General features: G+C 55.2%; 2 protein-coding genes across 2 annotated transcripts; one reads left to right on the top strand and one right to left on the bottom strand.

Moving 5' to 3' along the window:
* Positions 1-8,937: 8,937 nt before the first annotated feature.
* Positions 8,938-16,053, bottom strand: DDX51 (DEAD-box helicase 51). The gene is made up of 14 exons (XM_075533644.1): positions 15,573-16,053; positions 11,717-11,867; positions 11,485-11,630; positions 11,334-11,405; positions 11,146-11,252; positions 10,950-11,058; positions 10,722-10,867; positions 10,453-10,639; positions 10,264-10,379; positions 10,069-10,185; positions 9,882-9,983; positions 9,728-9,791; positions 9,510-9,644; positions 8,938-9,427 (listed from the first exon to the last, which is right to left on the bottom strand). Exons 1-14 carry the CDS (start codon positions 16,035-16,037, stop codon positions 9,401-9,403), a joined length of 1,944 nt encoding a protein of 647 aa, XP_075389759.1. The 5' UTR covers positions 16,038-16,053; the 3' UTR covers positions 8,938-9,400.
* An 86-nt stretch (positions 16,054-16,139) lies between these two features.
* Positions 16,140-20,144, top strand: NOC4L (nucleolar complex associated 4 homolog). The gene is made up of 15 exons (XM_075533645.1): positions 16,140-16,291; positions 16,372-16,492; positions 16,963-17,069; positions 17,843-17,950; positions 18,028-18,177; positions 18,243-18,342; positions 18,425-18,459; positions 18,683-18,733; positions 18,803-18,914; positions 18,998-19,058; positions 19,172-19,282; positions 19,375-19,535; positions 19,628-19,710; positions 19,802-19,915; positions 19,994-20,144. Exons 1-15 carry the CDS (start codon positions 16,184-16,186, stop codon positions 20,111-20,113), a joined length of 1,542 nt encoding a protein of 513 aa, XP_075389760.1. The 5' UTR covers positions 16,140-16,183; the 3' UTR covers positions 20,114-20,144.
* The last annotated feature ends 1,578 nt before the right edge of the window (positions 20,145-21,722 follow it).

Genomic DNA, 21,722 nt, shown 5'->3' with positions numbered 1-21,722 from the left:
TTTAGAGATTATTTTTTTATTCGCTGCATCCAGAGTGGTTGGTCCATCACACTCCTGCTACTGTGGTCCGACTGTCAGTGCTTCACACTTGAGATTGCTCTCCGCACGGAGCCCTGGCAGTGGCTCGGCATTGGGCTGCTAGTGGCGAGGCCAGCAGTTCAAAACCACTGGCTGCCCCTCAGGAGAGACTGAGCTGTCTACTCCTGTGAAGAGGGGCCTTCTCGGGAACTCCCAGGGCAGCTCCACCTTTGGGGTCGGTGTCTCTGGAAGGCAAGGTATTTCCTTCTATTCCAGAGGACTCTGGCTCAAGCATCAATTTCAGCCAGAGAGCGCTCCATCTACACCTGTCCTCAGTGGAGGTGTAACCAGGACATGCCCACCACCCCACCCTTTCCCCTCCAGGCTGTCTGTCACTTCTGCATTTCTGTGCGAGCTCCACCAACAGCTGACAGCTGATTACCACCAGCTTCTGCCTACCAACCCTGCTCAGCCTGTCATTTTTACTAAGTAATTTTCCCTTTACCTAATAACCTTAATTTTTCTGCACAATATTTTTGCTTGTGTGGGCCCGAGTCTGTCTGTCTATCCCTGTGTCTTTTGTCAGTGGTTGACGGTCTTCCTGCCTCCTCAGAACCATCAAGTCTGCATCTTTTGGTGTGAAAACCATTTTTCATGATTTTATTTTCATCATCGTGCAGTGGTTACTGGTTGGGCTGCTAAGCACAAGGTCAGCAGTTTGAAACAGGCAGCTCTGCAGGAGAAAGATGAGACGGTCTTGTAGTCTCAAACTCATGGGGGCAGGTCTGCTCTGTCCGGCCACGCTGCCTCGATGGCAGTGAGCTAACAAGCAGTCCGAGACAGTGTTTGTGCTGCGTGCAGTTTAGGGGATTGGCTGTGGTTTCTGAGTAGGTCTTCCAGATTTGTTCCTGTCGTGGTGCGTTTCCGTTTCATCATTGTTCGTTAAGGGTGTACAATACTCCATTAGATGTACGTATCAGAGTTCATTTAGTCTGTTCCCCAAGGTTGGGGTTCTGGTGGTTCCCTCCTTTTGCTTTTGGGGGTGGCACTCAATATTCATGTTTTGTGCCTTTTAATTTGGGGTATGTACAAGTAGAGACATCGCTGGATGTATAGCATTTTATTCACATTTGTTTAAGGCACTGTCATGCTGTCTTCCATCTCTCATTGCCAGTGACTTGATGCCAACTCAGAGTGACCCTATAGGACAGGGTAGAACTGCTGCCCGTTTACTGTTGTGGGAAGCTTCATCTTTCTCCCAAGGACTGGCTGGTGGTTTCAAACTGGTGAACTTGCAGTTAGCAGCCCGATGTGTAACCATGCCACCAGGGTAGACATCCTCCACACCCCTTCCAGCATGTTATTTTCTGGTTTTGTTTTGTTTTGAATTTGCACATCTCCAGTAGCTCGTGATGGTGACCATTTCTTCATCTGACTGCTGGTCACCTGGATACCATCTTTGGTGAATTCTTGATTCATGTCTATTGCCCATTTCCTATAAGAACATTCAAGTTTTTCTTGTGGAGATGTTTTCTATAGAATTTCAAGATTAGCCCTTTATATCATTGCCATTCCCCCACCCCCAAACCTGGGTTCTCTTTCTTTTGCAATGAAGTCTTTGATGTACGTAAGTATCGTATTTTTAGGGGGCCCAGCCTCCTAGTTTGTCTTCTGTAGAGAGTGCTTGTTGCAGGTTTGTGTTTTGCATTAGAGCCCTTAGGGTTGTCCCTGTTCTTAAAGGTGCTCTTTATAGTTCCAGTGCAGTTACTGGCCGGGGGGCTTATCTGGCCTCCTCTGCCTGCTCCACTGCCACCAGGAAACCCGGACTCCATCCTTTCCTGCCTATTCTGACAGCAACCACTCCTCCCACGGCACTCTGCTTCTATAGTGGGTTCCATATTTCACTACAACGGCCACATAGAAATCTCCGAAAGTACTTAAAACTAAGGCTTTGTTAGGGAAGTATAATAGGTTACCACATTTCAGAATCAGCAAGCAGTATGGGTAGAGTCGGTACATAGCAATACCTCCTCAGCCAACAGTCAAGTCTCTCTCTCTTGTCCTCAATCTCTCAACCATGTGGTCCCATGGCCTTTGTAACCCTAGGCCAAGAAGCCAGCCTGCCTGCTGCTCTGTCTTGTAGTTCTCAGGCCAGATGCAGAGAAAATGGTGCAGCTGCTATCAGTGGCCTCTGCCACTTCAGTCCGAGCTTGGATGTGCTCTTCCAAATGGACCTGAGAGTTCTGTGTCCTAGATGAATACAACACCGAGGAATGGCTTTGATGGGAGGCTTGGTTGCCTTTTAGCACGCCATGCCCCCAAGAATCCCAGGTGGCAAAGTTGTTATGAGTAAGGCTGTGATTCACAAGGTCAGCAGTTTGAGACCACCAGTAGCTCCTTAAGGGAAAGACATAGCTTTCTATTCCTATAAATTTATAGTCTTAGAGATTCACCGGGGCAGTTCTACCCTGTCCTATGGGGGTCACTATAAGCCAGTATTGATTCAATTGAGTTGGGTTATGTGGACCCGGAGGAAGGCTGGTGTTTTAGGTTACACCCTCTGGTAGAGTTTAAAGATGCCTCCAAGAAAGCAAAGCAAGTGGCTTGGTCCACATGCTCAACTAAAGTCAGGAGCTCCCTCCAAAGTGGGGCCAAAGCATAGACTATGATACGTCATCTAGGCATTGTGGCTCGAAGGACCTTATTAATTAACTCTATCTTGTCTAGGGTTTATGTTTAGGTCAATTCATCTTTTGCTTTTGCATATGGTTTGAGGCATATTTGTACCCATTCCAAAGAAAAGGTACCCAACAGAATGCTCAAATTATAGGACAGTATAATCAACACCACATGAAAGTAAAATGTTGCTGATGATCATTCAACAATGGTTGCAGCAGTCCTGACAGGCAGATGCCGGAGAGTTAGCCCCGATTCAGGAGAGGACATGGAACGGGCTGTGATTGCTGGTGTCGGATGGAGCTTAGCTGAAAGCAGAGAATCCCAGAAAGATGTTAACATGTGTTTCATGGACTCTGTGCCAAGGCGTTCGACTGTGTGGTCCACAGAAACGATGGACAGCCTGGAGAGATTGAGAATGCCAGAACACTCCATCAAGCGCACGTGGAATCTGTACCTGGATCACAGGCAGTCGTGTGAACAGAACAAGGGAATGGTTTTAAAAGCAGGGTTTAAAATCAGGAAAGGTGCGTGTCTCAGGGCTGTTTTCTCTCATTATGCCAATTCAGCCTGCGTGCTGAGCACTGATCAGAAGCTGGATGAGGAAGAGTGTGGCATCAGCATTGCAGGAGGCTTAGAACAACATGCGGTATGCAGATGATGCAGCCTTGCTCGCTGCAAGTGGGGTGGGACTTGAAGCCCTTGCTGATGAAGATCAAGGACGGCAGTATTCATTACGGATTAGCACTCAATGTAAAGACCAAAATCCTTACAACTGGACCAGGAGGTCACATTATGATAGTGGAGAAAAGGTTGACGTTGTCAGGGACCCACAAACCCGTGGCAGCAGCAAGATCAAACCGTGCTGCACAAGCCCTCCTTCCAGGGCTTCACAGCAAGGGCGCGACTTTGACGGCTAAGGCCCTCCTGATCGGAGCCAGGAAATATTCTGGAAAGTTTATCAAATGTTACTTCTTTTGATGGTGTCCCACAAAATTCTTAGGGTTTATTCTGATTTTTAAAAGTTCTTGTAATTTGGTCTCAAAAAATTTGTCATTAAGCTCACTGATTTGGGCTCTCAGCGTTTCAATTCTTTTTCTTTTTCAGAGTGTTACCTAGTGTCTGTCTTCCAGATCTCAATTTTGAATTGTTTCTATCTTTTCATTTGTTTTTGTCACATGATACTTGTAGTGTTTTCTTCTGTTTTCCCTCCATTGATTGAAAGCAGCTCAACACCGTTCTTCAGAACCCGGCCGTTCTTTATCTGGAAATGTCCATCTCTTGTTGCAGCCCTTTATTAGTGCTGCTTTCCCTGCTGTGTTACTTGTCCTGGTTTGGTTGTATTGGGGTGGACAATGTTCTCTGTGCATCAGAGGTAACTTACAGTCGGGTCATCTGGTTATGTGGTGGTAGCCAACTCCAAGAACAGACTGATCACAAATGGAAACAATAGCACAAAGGCACACACAATCAATCTTAGTGACCAATTTCAGTTCTCCCAAAACACAATAAAAAGAGGAAGAGATAAAGAGGAGAAGACAGCACACCACCACACAAGACTAAAACAAGAAAATGGTGAGGAGCAAAAATCTGGGAAATCATTAAATCTCAAATTGCTAGTTTTGTCAAGGTGCCAGTCTTGAGGTTGCCCCTTTGTGGTGGCCGGTCACTGGAAAAGCCACCTTCCAAGACCAAATGACCAACTGGGGAGAGGAGAGCGTGTGAGCAGCCCGGGCTGCGCTCCTGCCCGGAACCGTTGTCCCTGGTGGGAAACCACGTTATGGTCTCTTTCAGCCCTCGGCCATGGGGAGCTGATGCATTTCAGATTCTTCAGTTAATTTCCCCATCCAGTCAGTCCACCTCCTCCAGTGTGGACTCGCCCTCCCAGGTTTGTGGGGAGCTGGGTGGCTCTCTGCGAAATTAGGGAGATGGGGTTCTCCCCTATCCGCCCAGACCTGAGGGCTGGAACACTGGGCGAGGGCAGTGCTGACGTTCTGAGAACCCCTGCCTGGCATTACTGGTCTTTCTGTACCTGGCTTGGTGTGCTCTCCTACCTGGAGGTTCAGAAGTTGGGTTTTTGGTTGTTCTCTGCTTTTAAAATATCTTTGCTTGGAGAGGGTGTTTGCTCACAAAGCGTTTTTTTTTTTCCCTAGTGGGTCCCTGTTTATTTGGAGGTTGGTTCTTTGGGCTTCTGACAACTCATGCTTGTGTGTAAATAGTCTGGACAAGCAAGCCCTTTCCCTCAACCCTCGGTGGGTGTGACAGCTGAAAGCTCTGTGGGAGCTTACTTCACCATAAGGAGGGTATCCCTGAAACATCCAAGTCTATGTTCCTATAGAAGGGACACATTTTCAGGGTGGATTTTGCCCCGATTGCTTACTCCCCCCTCCATGTCTGCCTGCTGGGCAGGGGTCCCCCACGATGGGCGGTTGGTGGCTCTGTCAGGAAGACCCTCCGGGTAGCTGGCAGCTGCAAGCGAGTGAAGAGCTGCCTGACCAGAGAGCCCACAGGGTCCGTTTCCTGCCCGCCACTGGATGACTCAAGGTCAGTTCCTCCCGGACCCTGGTGGCTGGGAAACACGCGGGTATGTGCGCAGCAGCCTTCAACTGAGGTGGCCTTTTGGTGACTGGTGTTCATGCCCCTCATCTGCCCCCACAGCTCCAGCGAAATGGGTTCACGCGCCAGTCTCATTTTTAAAAACCTGTACAACCTCTCTTTTAAAGCACTAAATAGCAGTGTTGGGTAAGCATTGGGCTGTTAACCAGAGTGGATGGCTCCAAACCGTCAGCCACTCATCCGGAGGAAGAGGAGGGGAGGCTCCCTGCTTCCTCGGAAACCCCAGTAGGGCACGAGGAGATAGAAATGGACTCACTGGCGGTGGGTTGAGTCTGCTTTAATGTTCAAGTTCGACAGGTGTTTACATTCTCATTTTCACGCTGTCAGTTGCGGCAGAGGAACCCCGGCGGCATCATGGGTTACGCACTGGGCCGTGACTTGCAAGGCTAGCAGTTCAAAGCCACGAGCTGTTCCACAAGGGGACGAGGAGCTTTCCATCCCCAGTCTCAGAGCCCACGGGCAGCCCTGCCCTCCCCTGGAGGGGGCAGTTTTGGATCCAGGGAGGACCATTCTGGAGCCTGATTCTGCTGTGTGCTACAGAACGGATACACAGCTCCACAAATGACTTCATTGTTGCCCTCCCTTCTGCGAAGCCCAACGGTGAGTAGTGAGTTTCTCTCACAAGTGATGCCATTGTCTGATTTCTGTACGCCACAGTGCCCACAGCGGAGAGGCTGGAGAGCTCGAGAAGCCGTGTTCACGTCAATGTGCGCCTACAGGTATGTGGTTTGTTCTTTTAAAATCATATTATTCGGGGCTTACACAACTCACCACAATCCATGCACACGTTAATTGTATAAAGCACATTCGTATATTCGTTACCTTGATCATTCTCAATAGTTGCTCTCCATGTAAGCCCCTGGCATCAGCTTCCCTTTCCCCCTCCCTCAACCCTTGATAAATTTATAAATTATTTTATCCTATCTTACACTGTCCACCATCTCCCTTCACCCACTTTTCTGTTGTCCGTCCCCCAGGAAGGTTATGTGTAGATCCTTGTAATCAGTCCCCCCTTTCTACTCCACCCTCCTGGTATCAACACTGGTCTTGATATCATCCGCCCTGGGTTCCATCTCCAGTTCCTACCTGTACCAGTGCACATCCTCTGGTCTAGCCAGATTTACAAGGTAGATTAGGATCATGATAGTTGGGGGGAGGTGGGGGTGTTAGAAGCATTTAGGAACTAGAGGAAATTCTTGTGTTTGTTACTACACTGCACCCTGACTGGCTCGTCTCCTCTCTGCAACCCTTCTGTAAGGGGATGTCCAGTTGACTACAGATGGGCTTTGGGTCCCCACTCCTCGCTGCCCCTCATTCACAATGATAGAATTTTTTTGTTCTTTGATGCTTGATACCACATCCCTTTGAGACCTCAATGATCACGCATGCTGGTGTGCTGCTTCCATGTGGGCTTTATTTCTGAGCTAGATGGCCACTTGTTTACCTTCAAGCCTTTAAGACCCTAGATGCTGTATAATAGCCGGGCACCATCTGCCTTTCTTCACATTTGCTTACGCACCCATTTCTCTTCAGCGATTGTATAGGGGAGGTGAGGACACGATTTTTTTTGTTCTTTGATGCCTGATCCCTTCAGCACCTTATAATCACACAGGCTGGTGAGGTATGTGGGTTTTGTCCTCCATTAGCAACTGTGCCTGGAGGAGAGGCGAGACAGGATTGGATGTGTTCACCCAGGTACACATGCACAAACCAGACTTTAAATGTGGAAGCCATTTTCTTGATTTATTTTACAATAGTGGTTGCATGGAATATTTGTCTTTATGGGATTAACTATCTTTGTTTTGCGTGGTATCTTCCAAATTCACCCATGTGAGGAGGTAATTGACAATTTCTTCACCATGCTAGTATTCCATCTGATCAATGTACCTGGGTTTAGTTATCTTTTCTTCCACCGATAGGCATTTAGGATGTTTCCATCTTCTGGATGTTTGTGTAATGAACAGGTGTTGGCTCATTATGTCGCAGGGCTACACTGAGCAGAGCTTGCTGGGGCAGGTGGTATTTCTATTCCTGTGTGAGGAGGGGCCACATCGCATCCCACAGTGCTTGTCGTTTTAGTCTTACCAGCACTATGTGAGGGGGTTCCATCTCTCCAACACTATGCTCTGTTTTCCTTTAGCATCCTATTAATAACAACAGTGATTTCCATGAATAATGTATGAAAGTGAATATATGGTCTCCAGTTCCCCTGGAAAGTCAGGGTGCCTGGGACCCAAAAGCCCTAGGCTGCATGACAGTGTAATATGGTGTGCAGGGTGCACCCTGAAGGCACCACCCAGTGAGCCCAGTGCACAAGCTCACGTGCCTGTGAGCCAGTGACGCGAAGCCTGGACCTAGAGAAGAGCCTGGCCAGACTGGTTTTTGCCTGGGAAGCACCGCGTCTTTCTGGTCTCACACCGACAACGGGAGCATGTCCTTTCGACACCTCTCAAGTCTCACTCTGGAAATGAGTGGTTTTTGCTCCAAGTCATGGCTTGCTTTCAGGTCATTGACATTAAATTCAGGAGAGAAAAAATGGCCTTCAATTTGAATAGGTGACTAGTAAAGCTAACTGAAATTTCATGTTTAAGAAGACAGCCAGTTGGAACCCACTTTTTCCTCCCATCTTCGGCTACTCCAATAACTTATCAAATCTCCTAGTGGCTTGCCCTGTTTCCTCACCCCCACCCACCTTTCCTTCTCATCTGCTTCTTTAAAGTAAACTTCTAGTCCCCCTCTAGCTTCCCTCCCACCCTGGTAAGAACCAGTCCATTTCTGTTGGTGTCGTGTCTTTACTGAGGCACAGCCCAAGTCACTACTCGTGCAAAACTGAACCGCTGCCCCGGCGAACACTGCCCCTGTGGGAGAGTGCCTCGTTTCCTGATTTTGCACCAAAGGCAGGCTAGACAAGCAGCCCTCGTGGTTGACTCTTACAGCACCCTAGGGGGCAGACTGTCCGTGTACCCATGGAGCAGCTGAGGGTTGGGGGGGGGGGGGGGTAATGCAGCATGGGGACCCCACTGTTCTCGAGAACTTATCTGCTTACAGGAAGCTCCCAAGATCACCTGGCCAGGCGTGCAGCACGCTCTGCCCTTCTGTCTGGAAGTCACCAACTGGGTGATGGCGGCAACCCCACCTATTGAACAGGCTTGGCACCCACGTCAAAAAGCAGTTGTCACAGATGTAGGGTTATCTCTGGACTCATGGATTTCACTGAGCTCTGTGCCCACTGTTAGCCCAGCACACAGGGGTCCTGGTTGCTCGTCTCTTTAAGACTCTGGCCATTGGGCTCTGTGAAGGTCAGGGCTGTTCTGTCCACCTGGGTGTGCACACTCTGCTTGGATTCCTGAGGGTTTTGTTTGCATCCTGTACCTGTATTCTATTCTCCCATCTTTCGGGAACCCCAGGCTGTAACTGTCCCTTGGTTGTGGATGGCAGCTGCTGTGACTGTCTGCAAGTGGCTAGGACACCAGCCAGCTGATGAGGTGCTCCCTCAGCCTTTATATTGACGAGGCAGCTCACAAGGAATGATGGAGGCAGGGGAAACACACAGGTTGAATCTTTGCAGGTTGGCCAGGATGTGCCCATGAACGTGGAGCACACTGGGCAACACAGTGGACGCTCACAACCTAGTCACGACAGTGTTGAACCACCTACGACAGAATCATCGGCCCTTCCTCAGACACAGCTGAATCCGTGCTCACGCACGCTCTCAGTGTGGCTGACGCACTCGTTCCTGGACACTGACAACACATCAACGCGGTTCGCACAGAAGAGGCGCATCGACCGACTCTGGCTTACAATTGAAGTTCCCACGGGGAGCTTCCTTTATATCCCGGGTAGCAGTCGGCTAGACACCGGCACAGCAGAAGCCGTCCCTCTCTGCTTGAGCACCTATGCTGGCAGGCCAGCACTCAGGGCGGCAGCCCCAGCCCCTCAGGCTTACACGGTGAGGAGTTTGAGGTGTTGTCCAGCCAGGGTCGGCCCCTGCCTTGACCCCCACAGTCCTGGGTGCAGACCATCAGCTTCAGGGGTTTGGTGCGAGGTGCCCCATCCAGGAGGCATGGTGGTGTTTCCCCAAGGCAGGCACCTAGGCCTCCTTCTGCTTTCGCTCCTCCTGTGGGGGAAGGAGGGTCAGGAGGTGCCCTGGCAGCTGCTGCCGCCAGCCCTGGGATACACCCTGCCCGTAGGCCCCTCACCCTGACAGTCTTCTCCAGCTGGGCCAGGGCCGCCTCGTAGCTTGGGACCAGTGGCTCCAGCAGCTCCCCAGGGATCTCGTGCCGGCCCAGCGTGGGCGCGCCGGCCTCAGCAAGCATCCGTAGGAACCTCTTCTCCTGGAGGGGAGCATCTGAGTGTCAGGGCCTTGGAGGCTCAAGATCACTCTCCATGCACCCACTGGGCGGAGCGCCCAACCCACCTGCACCCGGAGTAGCAACGTGAAGGCCTGTCCAGCGCGTCCAGCTCGTGCAGTCCGCCCAACCCTGGAACCAAGGACAGCAGCTCTGGCTGGAGCCACGGTACAGTCCCCGCCCCACGCCCACCCCCAGGTCGTCCTCATACGGCCCGCCCACCTGTGCACGTAGGTCCTTGCGTACTGAGGAGCATCGTAGTTGATCACCAGCTCCACGCCTGGCACGTCAATGCCGCGGGCCGTGGCGTCTGTGCTCACGAGGCTATAGGACACAGCGTCTACCTGAGCACGGCCAGACACCAGGCCCCTCGCCCCTCGAGCCGGGGACACCAGCCCCAGCAACTCACAGCTGAACCTTGCCTTGCTCAAACTGCTTCAGGATCTTCTTCCTCTGCCCTGGCCCGTGGCGGGACGAGAACTCAGCCACGCTCACCCCGCCGAAGGCCTGCACCAGCAGGAAGAGCCTGGGAGGAGAAGAGCTGCCTCAGAGCTGGGCCCACCCAGGCACTAATGCCCGGAGCCTGCCCATCTGCCTGGCCCACCTGTGGGAATGCTCTCGGGAGTTGGTGAAGCAAAGCACCCTGGAGAGCCCCGTAGTCTGGACCAGGTGCAGGACAGCCAGGGGCTTGGCCCTCAACCTGCAGGGCACGTAGTGATGCTGGAGAGAAAGGTGCATGGTTGGCCGGGGAGTCAGCCCTACTTCCCTGTCCCCTGCCCTGCCCTCCACTCACCTCCAGCCCCTCAGGGAAGGTGTACTTCCCACCTGCACCCTCATCAGAGCCTGCAGGCCCTCGGCACTCCAGCCCTGTGGAGAAGAGCTGGGGCTGGTGGAGGGCCAGTTGCTGCAGCTTCTCGGGGTTCTGAGTCAAGGTGGCTGAGAAAAGCAGCTTCTGCAGGGGCATCTGGGGGATCCAAGTGCTGGGAGAGAAGCAGGGTAGTAAGGAATGGGGGGGGTGCATGTACACCCCATCCCACCCCGGGGAAGGAGGTTGTGGGGTACCTGGCAGCAGTGACAGCCTTGGGGGGTACCCGCTGAAACAAGGCCCACGGGTCCGAAGGGCCCTCTCTCCTGAACACGGCTGCCGTCACCCGAGCCAGCCACGCCTGGTGCTGGCTGTCCACCATTCGGTCTGCCTCGTCAACCACCTGCAGGGAGATGGGGTCCCAGCACTGAAGGAAGGCCCCGGGGAGCCCCCAGCCTGGATCAGGGCCCTGGCCAGCAACCTACCAGGAAGCGCAGCTGCTGAAGGCTGAAGCCAGGCGTCTGGTCAATGTGGTCCACCAAGCGGCCAGGGGTGGCCACCACAATGTCAGCCAGGCTGCGGAAGCCCTCTGCTCTGTGGAGTGCAGGGCAGCTGAGCCCAGGGTGCCCTACCACTCTGCCCACAGCCCCGTCCCCAGGGGCACGCTGCCGCAGCACCTACGTCCTCTGGACAAGGCTTTCCTGCTCCTTGGCCAGCGGCTTCTGCCCAGTGACCAGGGCCACCCGCAGGGGTGTGGCGTCTGTGTAGATGTTGAAAACTCTGCTCACCTGGAAACGCAGCAGCCGGTTAGTGTGGGGTGGGGAGTAGTGCCCTCCACAGAGCTGCTTGGGCTCCGGGGTCCCTGTTACCTGCTGGGCCAGCTCCTTGGTGGGCAGCACGACCAGGGCTCGAACTTGGCACACCACCCGGTGCAGCAGGGCCTGGGAGATGGGACAGGTGTCCATCAGCAGGGTCACCCCCCGCACACTCAGCCCAGTCCTGGGAAGGCCACCCACTCACCTGGACCACAGGGATCACGAAGGCCAGTGTCTTCCCACTGCCTGTTGGGGCCGAGACACAGAGGTCTCGGGGCTGAAAGCCTCCTCTCCCTGCCAGAAAGCCCCCAGCACTGCTCTCCAGGAGCGTGGGGATGACAGCTGCCTGGACTGGGTAAGGAAGGGCGCAGTCAGGGGCAGGGGGGCAGGCCCCTTCAGCCTCACCCTCCTGTTCCCCCACTGGGCTACAGCCTCACCTGGGAAGTAGGAGGAGATGCCCTGGGCCCGCAGTTTCTTCTGCAGGTCTGGATGGACCTCGGGGACATCTTCGATGGGAACAAGGTGGCCAGAGACCTTCTTGCCCACCTGGCTTGGCTCAGCCAACCACGCCGGCAGAAAGGGCTGGACCTGACGGGGGAGGGAGACACACCCAGCTCCTGCATGACCCTTGGCAGCCAGGGCGCAAGGTCACAGACGACACAGGGGGTGGGGGTAGTGTGTGTGTGTTGCCATCCCTCCACCTGTCCCACTACAGTGTGTGTCAAAATGAAGCCCTGGACAACGGAGCTGGTCCCAGGCCGCCTGTGTGGCACCTCGACACCATGTCCACTTCCCCCTTCACAGCTTCTGCAGCGCGTGGTCGGTAAGCCAAGGTGCTTCCAGGGAGCCACCCACGGCCGGAACACGAACTCTTCACCCCGCATCATGAAGGGGTTCAAAAGTTCCCTCCGCAAATGGACTTGAAAATCATGGGACTTTCCCAACACCTCTTCAAAGCCCTCTGGTCGTAGAGGAGCCCTAGTGACCACTGCACAGTCAGTGCAAAATGCCCAGGTCCTTTGAGGAGGAAAACGAGGCTTGCTGTGCTCTAGAGCAGCGGTTCTCAGCCTGCCCCATGTTGTCGTGACCCACCCCCTCGGCTACAGCATTATTTTCGTTGCTATTTCATCACTAATTTTGCTACTGTTAGGAATCGTAAATACCTGATATGCAGGACATAATAGGTGACGCCTGTTAAGGGGTTGAGACCGCTGCTCTAAAGAGTGAGTCTTGAAAATTCACAGGGGTGGTTTCACCCTGCCCAGGAGTCTGGCTTTACCGGGTGTGCGCTCTGTACTTCAAAAACTAATTTTATAAATACGAACTTTGCAGTGAGTCATGGCTTGTCACTTGAAGTCCCACTTTGTCACCTAACTCACGGAAAATGTAATCAACCCTCTCTCTCCTCGTAGACCCACTCAGAATGGTGAGCCTGGACACACGCACATCTTCAGAGCACAAACAGAAAAGGCCTCAGTGTTCCGCAAGGGGCTCACTCCGGTGAGGAGCTCGGAACTGGCAGGGTCTCATTCTGTCGTGCAGAGTTGCTGAATCGGAACCCATGTGGCAGCACCCGAGGCTCCACACCTGGCACTCACCGAAATGGGCATGACCAAGGACAAGCAGCACTTGGCCGGAACAAGGGGCTATCGGAACTTGTCTCCACATTTGGTTATTGTGTCACACGTGTTCTACCAGATGAGTTGCTTTTTACATTGTTTCAACAACTTCATTCCTCCAACACTGATTCTAAGAATCACCATTTATGCTGTCCACTGCTGTAGATTTAGCTACCTCACTTGCTTATTCACAATTTTGACTTTTCTAGGTTTAATTTCTTATTAAATGATTTTGTCACTGCGGTTTCCATGTTTTAGCTCCCCACTCAGTAAATCCCCAAACCCTGTGTTTCTCCATCAGTTAATAAAGTAACTAGAGATCAATACTCCACAGGGCAGACCGCCTTACTTAGGCTTACCTGAAGTGAAGACCGATACACCTGCTATGTGTATGGCTCTGTTAGGTAGCCTGAAGGCCTCCACAGAGGAGAGTAGAAGAGAATTAGATGAGCCTTAGTCACCTATAAAGACTTTAACTGGGCATGCTCTAATTCAACCCCCAAGCCAGGTGAGCTGTACATCTGGGCGGCCCAAACAAGGCCCAGGTGGGCTTGATTCAGCCAACCAGGTCTATCAATAACCTTTGATCACGCCTCCCCAGCCAGAGGTTTGAATACCTTGGATGCAGGGTCCAAGGCCCTCTCACCCTTGTGCCATCTCTCTCCGGCCTCAGGTCACCACCACCTATGGGCGAACAGCCCCATGAGGTTGCCGGGTTCCGTGGTGAGCCCCGGCGCAACTTGGCGCACTTCCCTGAAATAGCATGTACTCTTTTGAGACTAAAACCGGAAACTTCTCCCGTTCTTTATAAAAATCACTTGGATCACAAATGAGGCTTAGGCGTGAATTTTCTCATGCGAAGAACTGAAGTATTTCCCACCTGAGATATCTGACAGTTCTGACACTCACACCCTTAAATTGCACGGAAACCATGCCTTTTAAACTGTAGCCCCAATCGGGAGTCCGGCAGTGTGGCATCCTTCTCCCACACCCGTACATGAAATTCCACACCACTGGCTTCTCTCTGTTAATTGTAGTGTACAGTCCCTGCAGCCTCTCAGGGCTGCCTTCATCTCTGACTCCAGGTGACTCACCAAGCCCTCCACGTGCATCCACCTCTCCCAGTGGCTCACCTCCGTTGTGGACCTAGCTCTGGAACAGCGCTTCTCAACCTGTGGGTCCCAACCCCTCGATTCTTAACAGCAAAATTACAGTTATGAAGTAGCAACGAAAATAGTTTTATGGGTGGGGGTCACCACAACATCAAGAACTGTATCAAAAGGTCGAGGCCATAGGAAGGTTGAGAACCACAGCCCTGTAGGCGCAAAACTGAGGTGCCCGGATATTTTCAACTTCCTCATCACCTAAAGCAGCACCATGTATGGTGCCCCAGGAATAAAAAACCTTTCAAAATTGTCAAGCAAGACCTTTACTCCTACCCATTTAGAGCCAAAAGTGCATGACAGTGCTCCCAGTGGACCGGTATGTTTGGTGGGGGATCACATCACCCTACAGCAGACATGCCAATACCAAACCGAGCCCGATGACTGGGCTGAGTGTGAGCGGGTCAGAGGACCCAGAATAAGAGTCAGCAGTAGAGCCACAGCCTATACATTTGGACCATAATCAAACAAGCTGGTACCAATCCTGCACTCCGAGGACACAGCCCCATGGTCACTTTCTCGGGTGCCTGAGTTATTCCCGCTAGAACGCCTCCTTGCACACGTCACTCATCAGGGAAGGAGGAAGGAATGGTGTTGATGGTTTTGAAGCTCACCAAGTATCTCGAAGCTCTCTGGCTAAAGGAGCTTTAGTAACAAGGAGGATGTGCCAAAGTCAGCACTTCTTGTGGCACATGAACAAACGCCTTTGGAAAGATCCACATCAAACACCCCCCGCCCCCAAACCACTGCCATCAAGTCCATTCCAGCTGAAAGACCCTGCAGGACAACAGAACCGTGCCTGTGGGTCTCCAAGGCTGTCAACTTTGACAGGAGTAGGCGGTCTCATCTTTCTTCCACAGAGTGGCTAGTGGGTCTGAACCATCACCCTTGCGGCCAACAGTCCAATGCTTAACCCACGGTGGCACCAGGGTTCCTTGGTAAGGCACACTCCACCCAAAGCTAACGCCATCTGGTTTGACTTGGATACTTTTGGCTGGAAACCTAAGCTAGCCCCATACTGCAGGCAGGCTCAATCTGACTAATTATTCTTAAGCTAATTGCATGCTCTCGGTACATCAAAGCTATATGATCAACATTTCCTTTGAACAGTTCAGCATATGTACCTCGGGGTGGGGGATATCATTGATGCGACAGTAGGTACCTCCTGAAATACCCGAGCCGACCCCCAAATCCTACACCTGCGTTAGATGAGGCGACCACTTGACAAGGGCAGCGCTTTAAGATGCCTGCAGCAGAAAACCATTGAGGTTGCCACCGAGAACAGAGCGGAAGATCTCCGGGGGAGCGCCCAGCTGCACCCCGTGGCAGTTTTGACAGTTGTTAATCTGTCAACCTGGGTTCCCTGGTAACACGTTCCCCTTTTTGGATTACACTTTTAAAAGCCACCGACAAACTGCCTTCCGAGCATCCACTAGGAAGGACCTAGGGCCGCTCTTCGCCAGAGCCTGCTGCTTCACCGAAGCCCCACGGGCACACCTGGCCTCGCTCACCTTTGGCGTCTTCCTCCTCTGGAAGCCGCCAAGCAGCAGGGCATGGGTTCCGGGGACCCTTCCCGGGGGCTCTCCGCTTGGGGACCGGGCCGGGGCCTCGTCCTCATTCTCCGAAGTCCCCGCACCTTCGCCGTTCTCCGCCGGATCAGTGGTCCCGCTGGGTAGCACCTCCTCTCCCGGTCGGCCGCCAGCCGCGTCTCCGTCCCCCGTCTTCGGCCGCTTCCTCCGCTGGACGTCCGGGCTTTCCGGGCCCGCTCTGCTCCCGGGCCGCCGCCGCCGTGGCCGCCGCCGCCTCTTCCCCGGGCCCGGGGTGGCCGCCGGGCCCTGCGCCTGCTCCCGCTCCTGCTCCCGCGCCCGCGCCCGGCTCTGCAGCCGCTCCAGCAGCACGCGCGCCCGGCCGCCCGCGCCTTCCGCCGCCTCCGCCGCCTCGGGCCCCGGGTACCGGGCCACGTGAAAGAGCGCCATGGCCGCCACCGACCCCGCCGACGCCAGCGCGGCGCTGCAGGGACGCAACGAGCGCGCCGCGGGTGACGTCACCAGCGCGCCGCAGCGTCCGGGACGTGACGTCACCAGCGCGCCGGCCGCGGTGGCGGCGTGCACTCACTCGCGCCATGGAGCCGGGTGGCGGCGCGCGCCGGGCGCTGGGCCGCCTGCTGGAAGCCGTGCTGGGCAGCCGCAGCGAGGCCAACGGGGTCTTCGACATTCTGGCGGCGCTGCAGGTGCGCGCGCGGCGGGACCTGAGCGCGGGGCGGCGGGGGGCCGGGGGAGCGCGGAGTCACGGCCTGGCTCTCGCGCGCAGGCTGACAGCCCGGAGGAGATCCAGGACGCCATCCGCATATGCAGCCGCCTTTTTGGGGCTTTGCTGGAGCGAGGGGAGCTGTTTGTGGGCCGGCTGCCTCCGGAAGACGCGGTCATGACCGGTGAGGGTCGCTGAGGGGAGGAGAGGCCAGGTCCACGTGGTGACTGCCGGGGACCAGGGCGCTAACCCAAGAGCCCTGAACCGAACACCCACACGCCCCCCTGGAGGGATCTGCCTCACTAGGTTTCCGAGGCTGCGATGCTTTACTTCTGGACGCCGACTGCCTCGGCTTCCTCCCGCGGAGGAGCTGGGGGTTTGAACCGCCGACCTTTTGGTTGGCAGCTAGGGCTTAACCGCAGCATCCGAGCTGCCCGCTGCCCGCCCCCCCCCCCCAAGCCCTGAACATTTGGAAGGCGTGTCTCGCCATGTGTTCTCCTGGGCCCGTTCACCCCTCACGCCCGTGGGACGTCCAGGTTTGGAGGGCATGACTTGTTCCCAATGTTGTTACCTGGGCTGAGCTGTTGGGGGTCCCAGGGTGGGGCAGCTAGCCTAGCACGAGCCTCACACAGCTGACCCACGCCCCACCCGCAGGGTCCCAAGGCGCCACACACAAGTACAAGGTGTGGATGCGGCACCGTTACCACAGCTGCTGTAATCGCCTGGGCGAGCTCCTGGCTCACCCCTCCTTTCAGGTCCAGGTGAGTCTCAGGCCGCTGATCGCTGAGGACAAGCCTTTCCTTGGGCTGGTGTTCTGATGGGGACCCAGGGGTATAGTGTGGGTGGCCAGCCCTGGTAGCTGAATCTAAGCTTGCATCCCAGTTCTGCCACTTCCGTTCTGCCTTCACCTGGGACAGGTGCCTGGTCCTGCCCAGGGGCCACTTGAATGCTCGAGGGCTATCAATAGCTGCTGCGGAGGTTGCAATAGGACTTAAGAGGAGGGCTCAGGTGTTGGTGACCAACATGGTGCGCTTGTCAGTGGGTCAGCCCCTGTGCAGGTCCAGGTGCTCAGATAAGCTATGCTGGGCGCCGGCTCTGAACCAGCACCTCCACGCTTCTTATGACTTCTCACCTGCAGTGAGCCATCACGTTCTCCTCCACACTTGTTCTTTATTGTAGTCGAGCCACCAACAAAGAGTTAGGGACATCCTGATTTCTACTGTCACATACAATCAGACACCCTACCCTCTTGGGGCCCCACATCTAGTTCGAGTGGCAGTGGTTGGCTAGAGAGACTAGATGTCCCTGTAGGTGGGTACTTCCTTTCATTGTCCACTTGTTGAAGCTTGAAAGTGTACCACCTATAACCTCGGCTCTACTTGGAAATGCATCTGTAGCCACTGTCTGCTAGGCCCTTGCTTTGTGCAAGTCTCGGCTGGCCGCTCAGACCTGAGTACAGCTGTGGAAATTCAGGTTCTCCCCTGGGTTTGCTCTGGGCCTGTCCTGTGTGCTCACCCCCGCCCCCCGTTCCCAGGAGCTGGCACTCAGCACCCTCATGAAGTTTGTGCAGCTGGAAGGTACTCACCCTCTGGAGAAACCCAAGTGGGAGGGCCACTATCTCTTTCCACGGGAACTCTTCAAGGTGAGGGGCCTGGAGGAGGGGATGGGGCTGCCCACGCGGGCCCCTGTGGGTGTCACTCACCCCTCACTCGGCCCCAGCTCGTGGTGGAAGGCTTGCTGTCTCTGGAGGAGGACCGGGCACTGCTGCTCTCCCAGCTGCACAGCTCCCTGGAGTACGATGACCTCCGCTACCACGCCATGCAGGCAGCCACAGGGGCCCTGGCCAGAGTGACCGACGGGCGGGCAGAGGTGAGTCCGTGGGCACCTTGGGTGGGGGAGGGGCAGTGCCAGGTGCTCAGCCAAGGCTCCCGCAGGTGCCCCTCCCCTTCTGGAACAACACCTTCACTCTGCTCTCGGCCATCAGCCTGCCTCGCCAGGAGGGCCGCACTCCCAACTTCTACGTGAGGCACAAGGGTGAGCACCCAGGGAACGAGGGTAGGGGTACCACCCAGGGTGACCCCAGGGCCACGCCCCTCAACTGACTCCCTTTGTGCAGAGCCATCAGACAAATGGAAGGTGGCACACCTGAAGGTGAGCAGCTCCGCCCCTCGCACCGGCAGGGTCTGCTGAGGGGACAGCCAGCACCCTGGGACATCAGGGTCCAGGAGGCCTCTGACCAGGCGGGGAGGGGGCCTTGTGCTGTGGCCGGGAGGGCGGGCTCCCGAAGTTGACATCCGGGTGTCTGGCGAGCTCTGTCCTCTAAGGTGGGTACAGGGCCCCTCACCACCACCCCCATCCCCCCCCCCCTCTGCAGGAACACAGGAAAGCCTTTCAGGTCATGTGGCTAAGCTTCCTCAAGCACAAGGTAGGTCGGGGGCTGTGGGCTAGGGGGCAGTGGGGCTCTATCCATGCTTAGCCCCGCCTGTGCCCCCAGCTCCCCATCAGCCTCTACAAGAAGGTGCTGGTGATCATGCACGAGGCCATCCTGCCTCACCTGGCCCAGCCGGCGCTCATGACGGACTTCCTCACCAGTGCTTATGACGTCGGTGAGTGAGCGGAGCCCTGCCGCCCAGCCCACCTGCAGGACGGGCAGGGCAGGGCAGGAAGTCAGGGGCTGGTTTCTCTGCAGGTGGTGCCATCAGCCTCTTGGCCCTAAACGGACTTTTCATCCTGATCCACAAGCACAATCTGTGAGTGGGGCGCGCTGGGGGCTTCTGTGTGTCCCTGCCAGGAACTTTCTGGGACGTGTAGGACCTGGGGCCCTGAGACTGCTCCTTCACCATCATTCCCCCCCCCACCCCAGGGAGTACCCCGACTTCTATCGAAAGCTCTACAGCCTCCTAGAGCCGTCCGTCTTCCATGTCAAGTACCGGGCACGCTTCTTCCACTTGGCCGACCTCTTCTTGTCTTCCTCGTGAGTGCTGTTGGGGCCCCGAGAGGGTGCCACTCCACAGCCCCCAAGGGGGAGCAGGTGCCCCCACAGCCTCATACCTTTCTCTCCCCCAGACACCTTCCTGCCTACCTCGTGGCCGCCTTTGCCAAGCGCCTGTCCCGCCTGGCACTCACTGCGCCCCCCGAGGCCCTGCTCATGGTCCTGCCCTTCATCTGCAACCTGCTGCGCCGGCACCCCGCCTGCCGAGTCCTCGTGCACCGGCCCCAGGGCCCTGGTGAGTGGGGGGTGGGGGTAGGGGGGCAAGGGGCAGGGGGCCGAGCCCCTGGGGCTGGGCTGGTACGAAGCAGGTCTGGACCTCCACCCCAGAGCTAGACTCAGACCCCTACGACCCTGGAGAGCCGGACCCCGCTGGGAGCCATGCCTTGGAGAGCTCACTGTGGGAGCTGCAGGTGAGGCCCCCCACCCCCCGTCCTTGTCACTTTACTGCAGAGACAGCACTGTCCCCACCTCCCACAGGTCCTCACTGTCCTCTGCCCTCAGGCCTTACAGAAACACTACCACCCTGCGGTGGCCAAGGCCGCCGGCGTCATCAACCAGGCGCTGAACGTCCCTGAGGCCAGTATCGCACCACTGCTGGAGCTCACGCCCTACGAGGTGAGGGGGGGCCAGGGGGCCGGGAACGGGGCACAAGGGCACAAGGACCCAAAGCTGAGTGCCAACTGCTGCCCCCAGGTGTTCGAGCAGGACCTGAACAAGAAGGTTCCGGAGCCAGTGCCTTTGGAGTTCCTCCCAGCCACAGGCCTGCTGGGCCAGCCTAGTGACCTCTGTGCCCAGCACTTCTCCCTCAGCTGACCCGCCCCAATAAACACTTCCTTAGGACCGAGACTCAGTTGGGTGTGGGCCAGAGGGGCTTCTTTCCTGTGGGGAGCTGCATGCCCACAGCCAGCTCATGACACACTCGGGGTGACAGGAAGGACCTGTCTGCTGGGGACAAGTCTGCAGGGCTCGCCCCCCAAGTGCTAAACCAAGTTAGCAAGTTGGGGTTGGCAGGCGGGTTCCGGAAAGACCGAGTCAAACAATAGGGCCTTGGGCCTCAGGAGTGTTTGCTTCTCCTGGAGGGCTGGGTAGCTTTCCTGATCCTGCCCGCAGTGAGGGTCACATGACTCACACCAGCAGACACTGCGTTGCTCCGGGAAACGGCTTTGCAGTGTGGTCACCACACCAGGCTGCGGGCCCCAGAAGGACCTGGGTCAGGCACCATTGGAAAGCCTGGTCTCATCAGGCCCCCTGTCCTGAGCACAGTAGCCACCAGGGGTCACTGCAGCCCAGCAGAGCCTCCCTCGGGAAGACTGTCAGGTGGCAAAGCCACCTGGGCAATCTTTGCCGGACCCTGACAGTGCCACCAGGCACATTTCCTTGGGGTCACCCTAAGTTGGGAAGAGGTGGAGCACCCTGAGAGGAAGAACTGGGCTGGTCAAGTGTCTGCCTCCGTGAACCCTAGGAGTGTCACTGAGAACCGTTAACAGTCCCCAGGACAAGCCCCCACCCTCCCGTCCAGACAGTGCTGCCAGTCTTTGTGCAGCCTGAGGGCCACCAGTCAGTCACCAGCTCCAGAGATGAACATTCCAATCGTGTGGGCTTAAAGGGACCTCAACTTAACAGCGACACAATCCACAGGCTAGGCGTCCCACAGGTAGTGTACCCCTTTAACTGAGGCACAGAACAACCAAGGTGAGGCTCACCGAGCCATTTATCCCTCTGCCCTTCAGTTAATCCTACTTGTGTTTATCGGCCAGGCTGGCACAATAAACTATAGCAGTAACTGTTTATGGGAGTATAAAGCCCAGTCTTTCTCCCTCAAAAGGGCTGTGGTTTTGAACTGCCATCCATGTGGACAGCAGCCAAGTGCTTAACTGCTACGGCACCAGGGCTCCGCGAAGAAGAAAATCAAGGACGCATGGAAATGATTGGTCCAAAGGAACAAGGAAGCCACCAAGCTCAGCCTTCATGATCCTGAGACCAGAATGACTAGGTGGTGCCATGACCGACCTCTCTGATAGGTCACATTAGAAAGTCTGCAATAGAGGGGGAGGAGAGAGGAACAAGACCTGTCCTATTGGCTAAAGACTGGTGGAACCCCTAAAACTATCCCCATGGCTCAATTTTCAGCCAAATGATAGGCCTACAAGGTGAACAGTCAGAGTAGAGAACCACAATCTATTCCTTGGAACAAGCAACCAGATCATTCACGATCCACAGGCAGCCTGTGCTCCCAGGACAAAGCTGAAGGGCAGGAGGGTAAGGAAAGCAGGGTGAATGGAAACAGGGAAGAAGTGATGAGTGATGTTCCATTGTTGGGACTGTGGTACATGACAAGAAATAGACATGAGATCAGTGAATGGAAAACTGATCTCTGTAAACCACCAAATTCACAATAAGAAAATTAAAAATTATGAAGAAT

This window comes from Tenrec ecaudatus, chromosome 16, assembly GCF_050624435.1.
Source record: "Tenrec ecaudatus isolate mTenEca1 chromosome 16, mTenEca1.hap1, whole genome shotgun sequence".
Lineage (NCBI taxonomy): Eukaryota > Metazoa > Chordata > Mammalia > Afrosoricida > Tenrecidae > Tenrec > Tenrec ecaudatus.
This window is presented reverse-complemented; position numbering and strand designations above follow the sequence as displayed.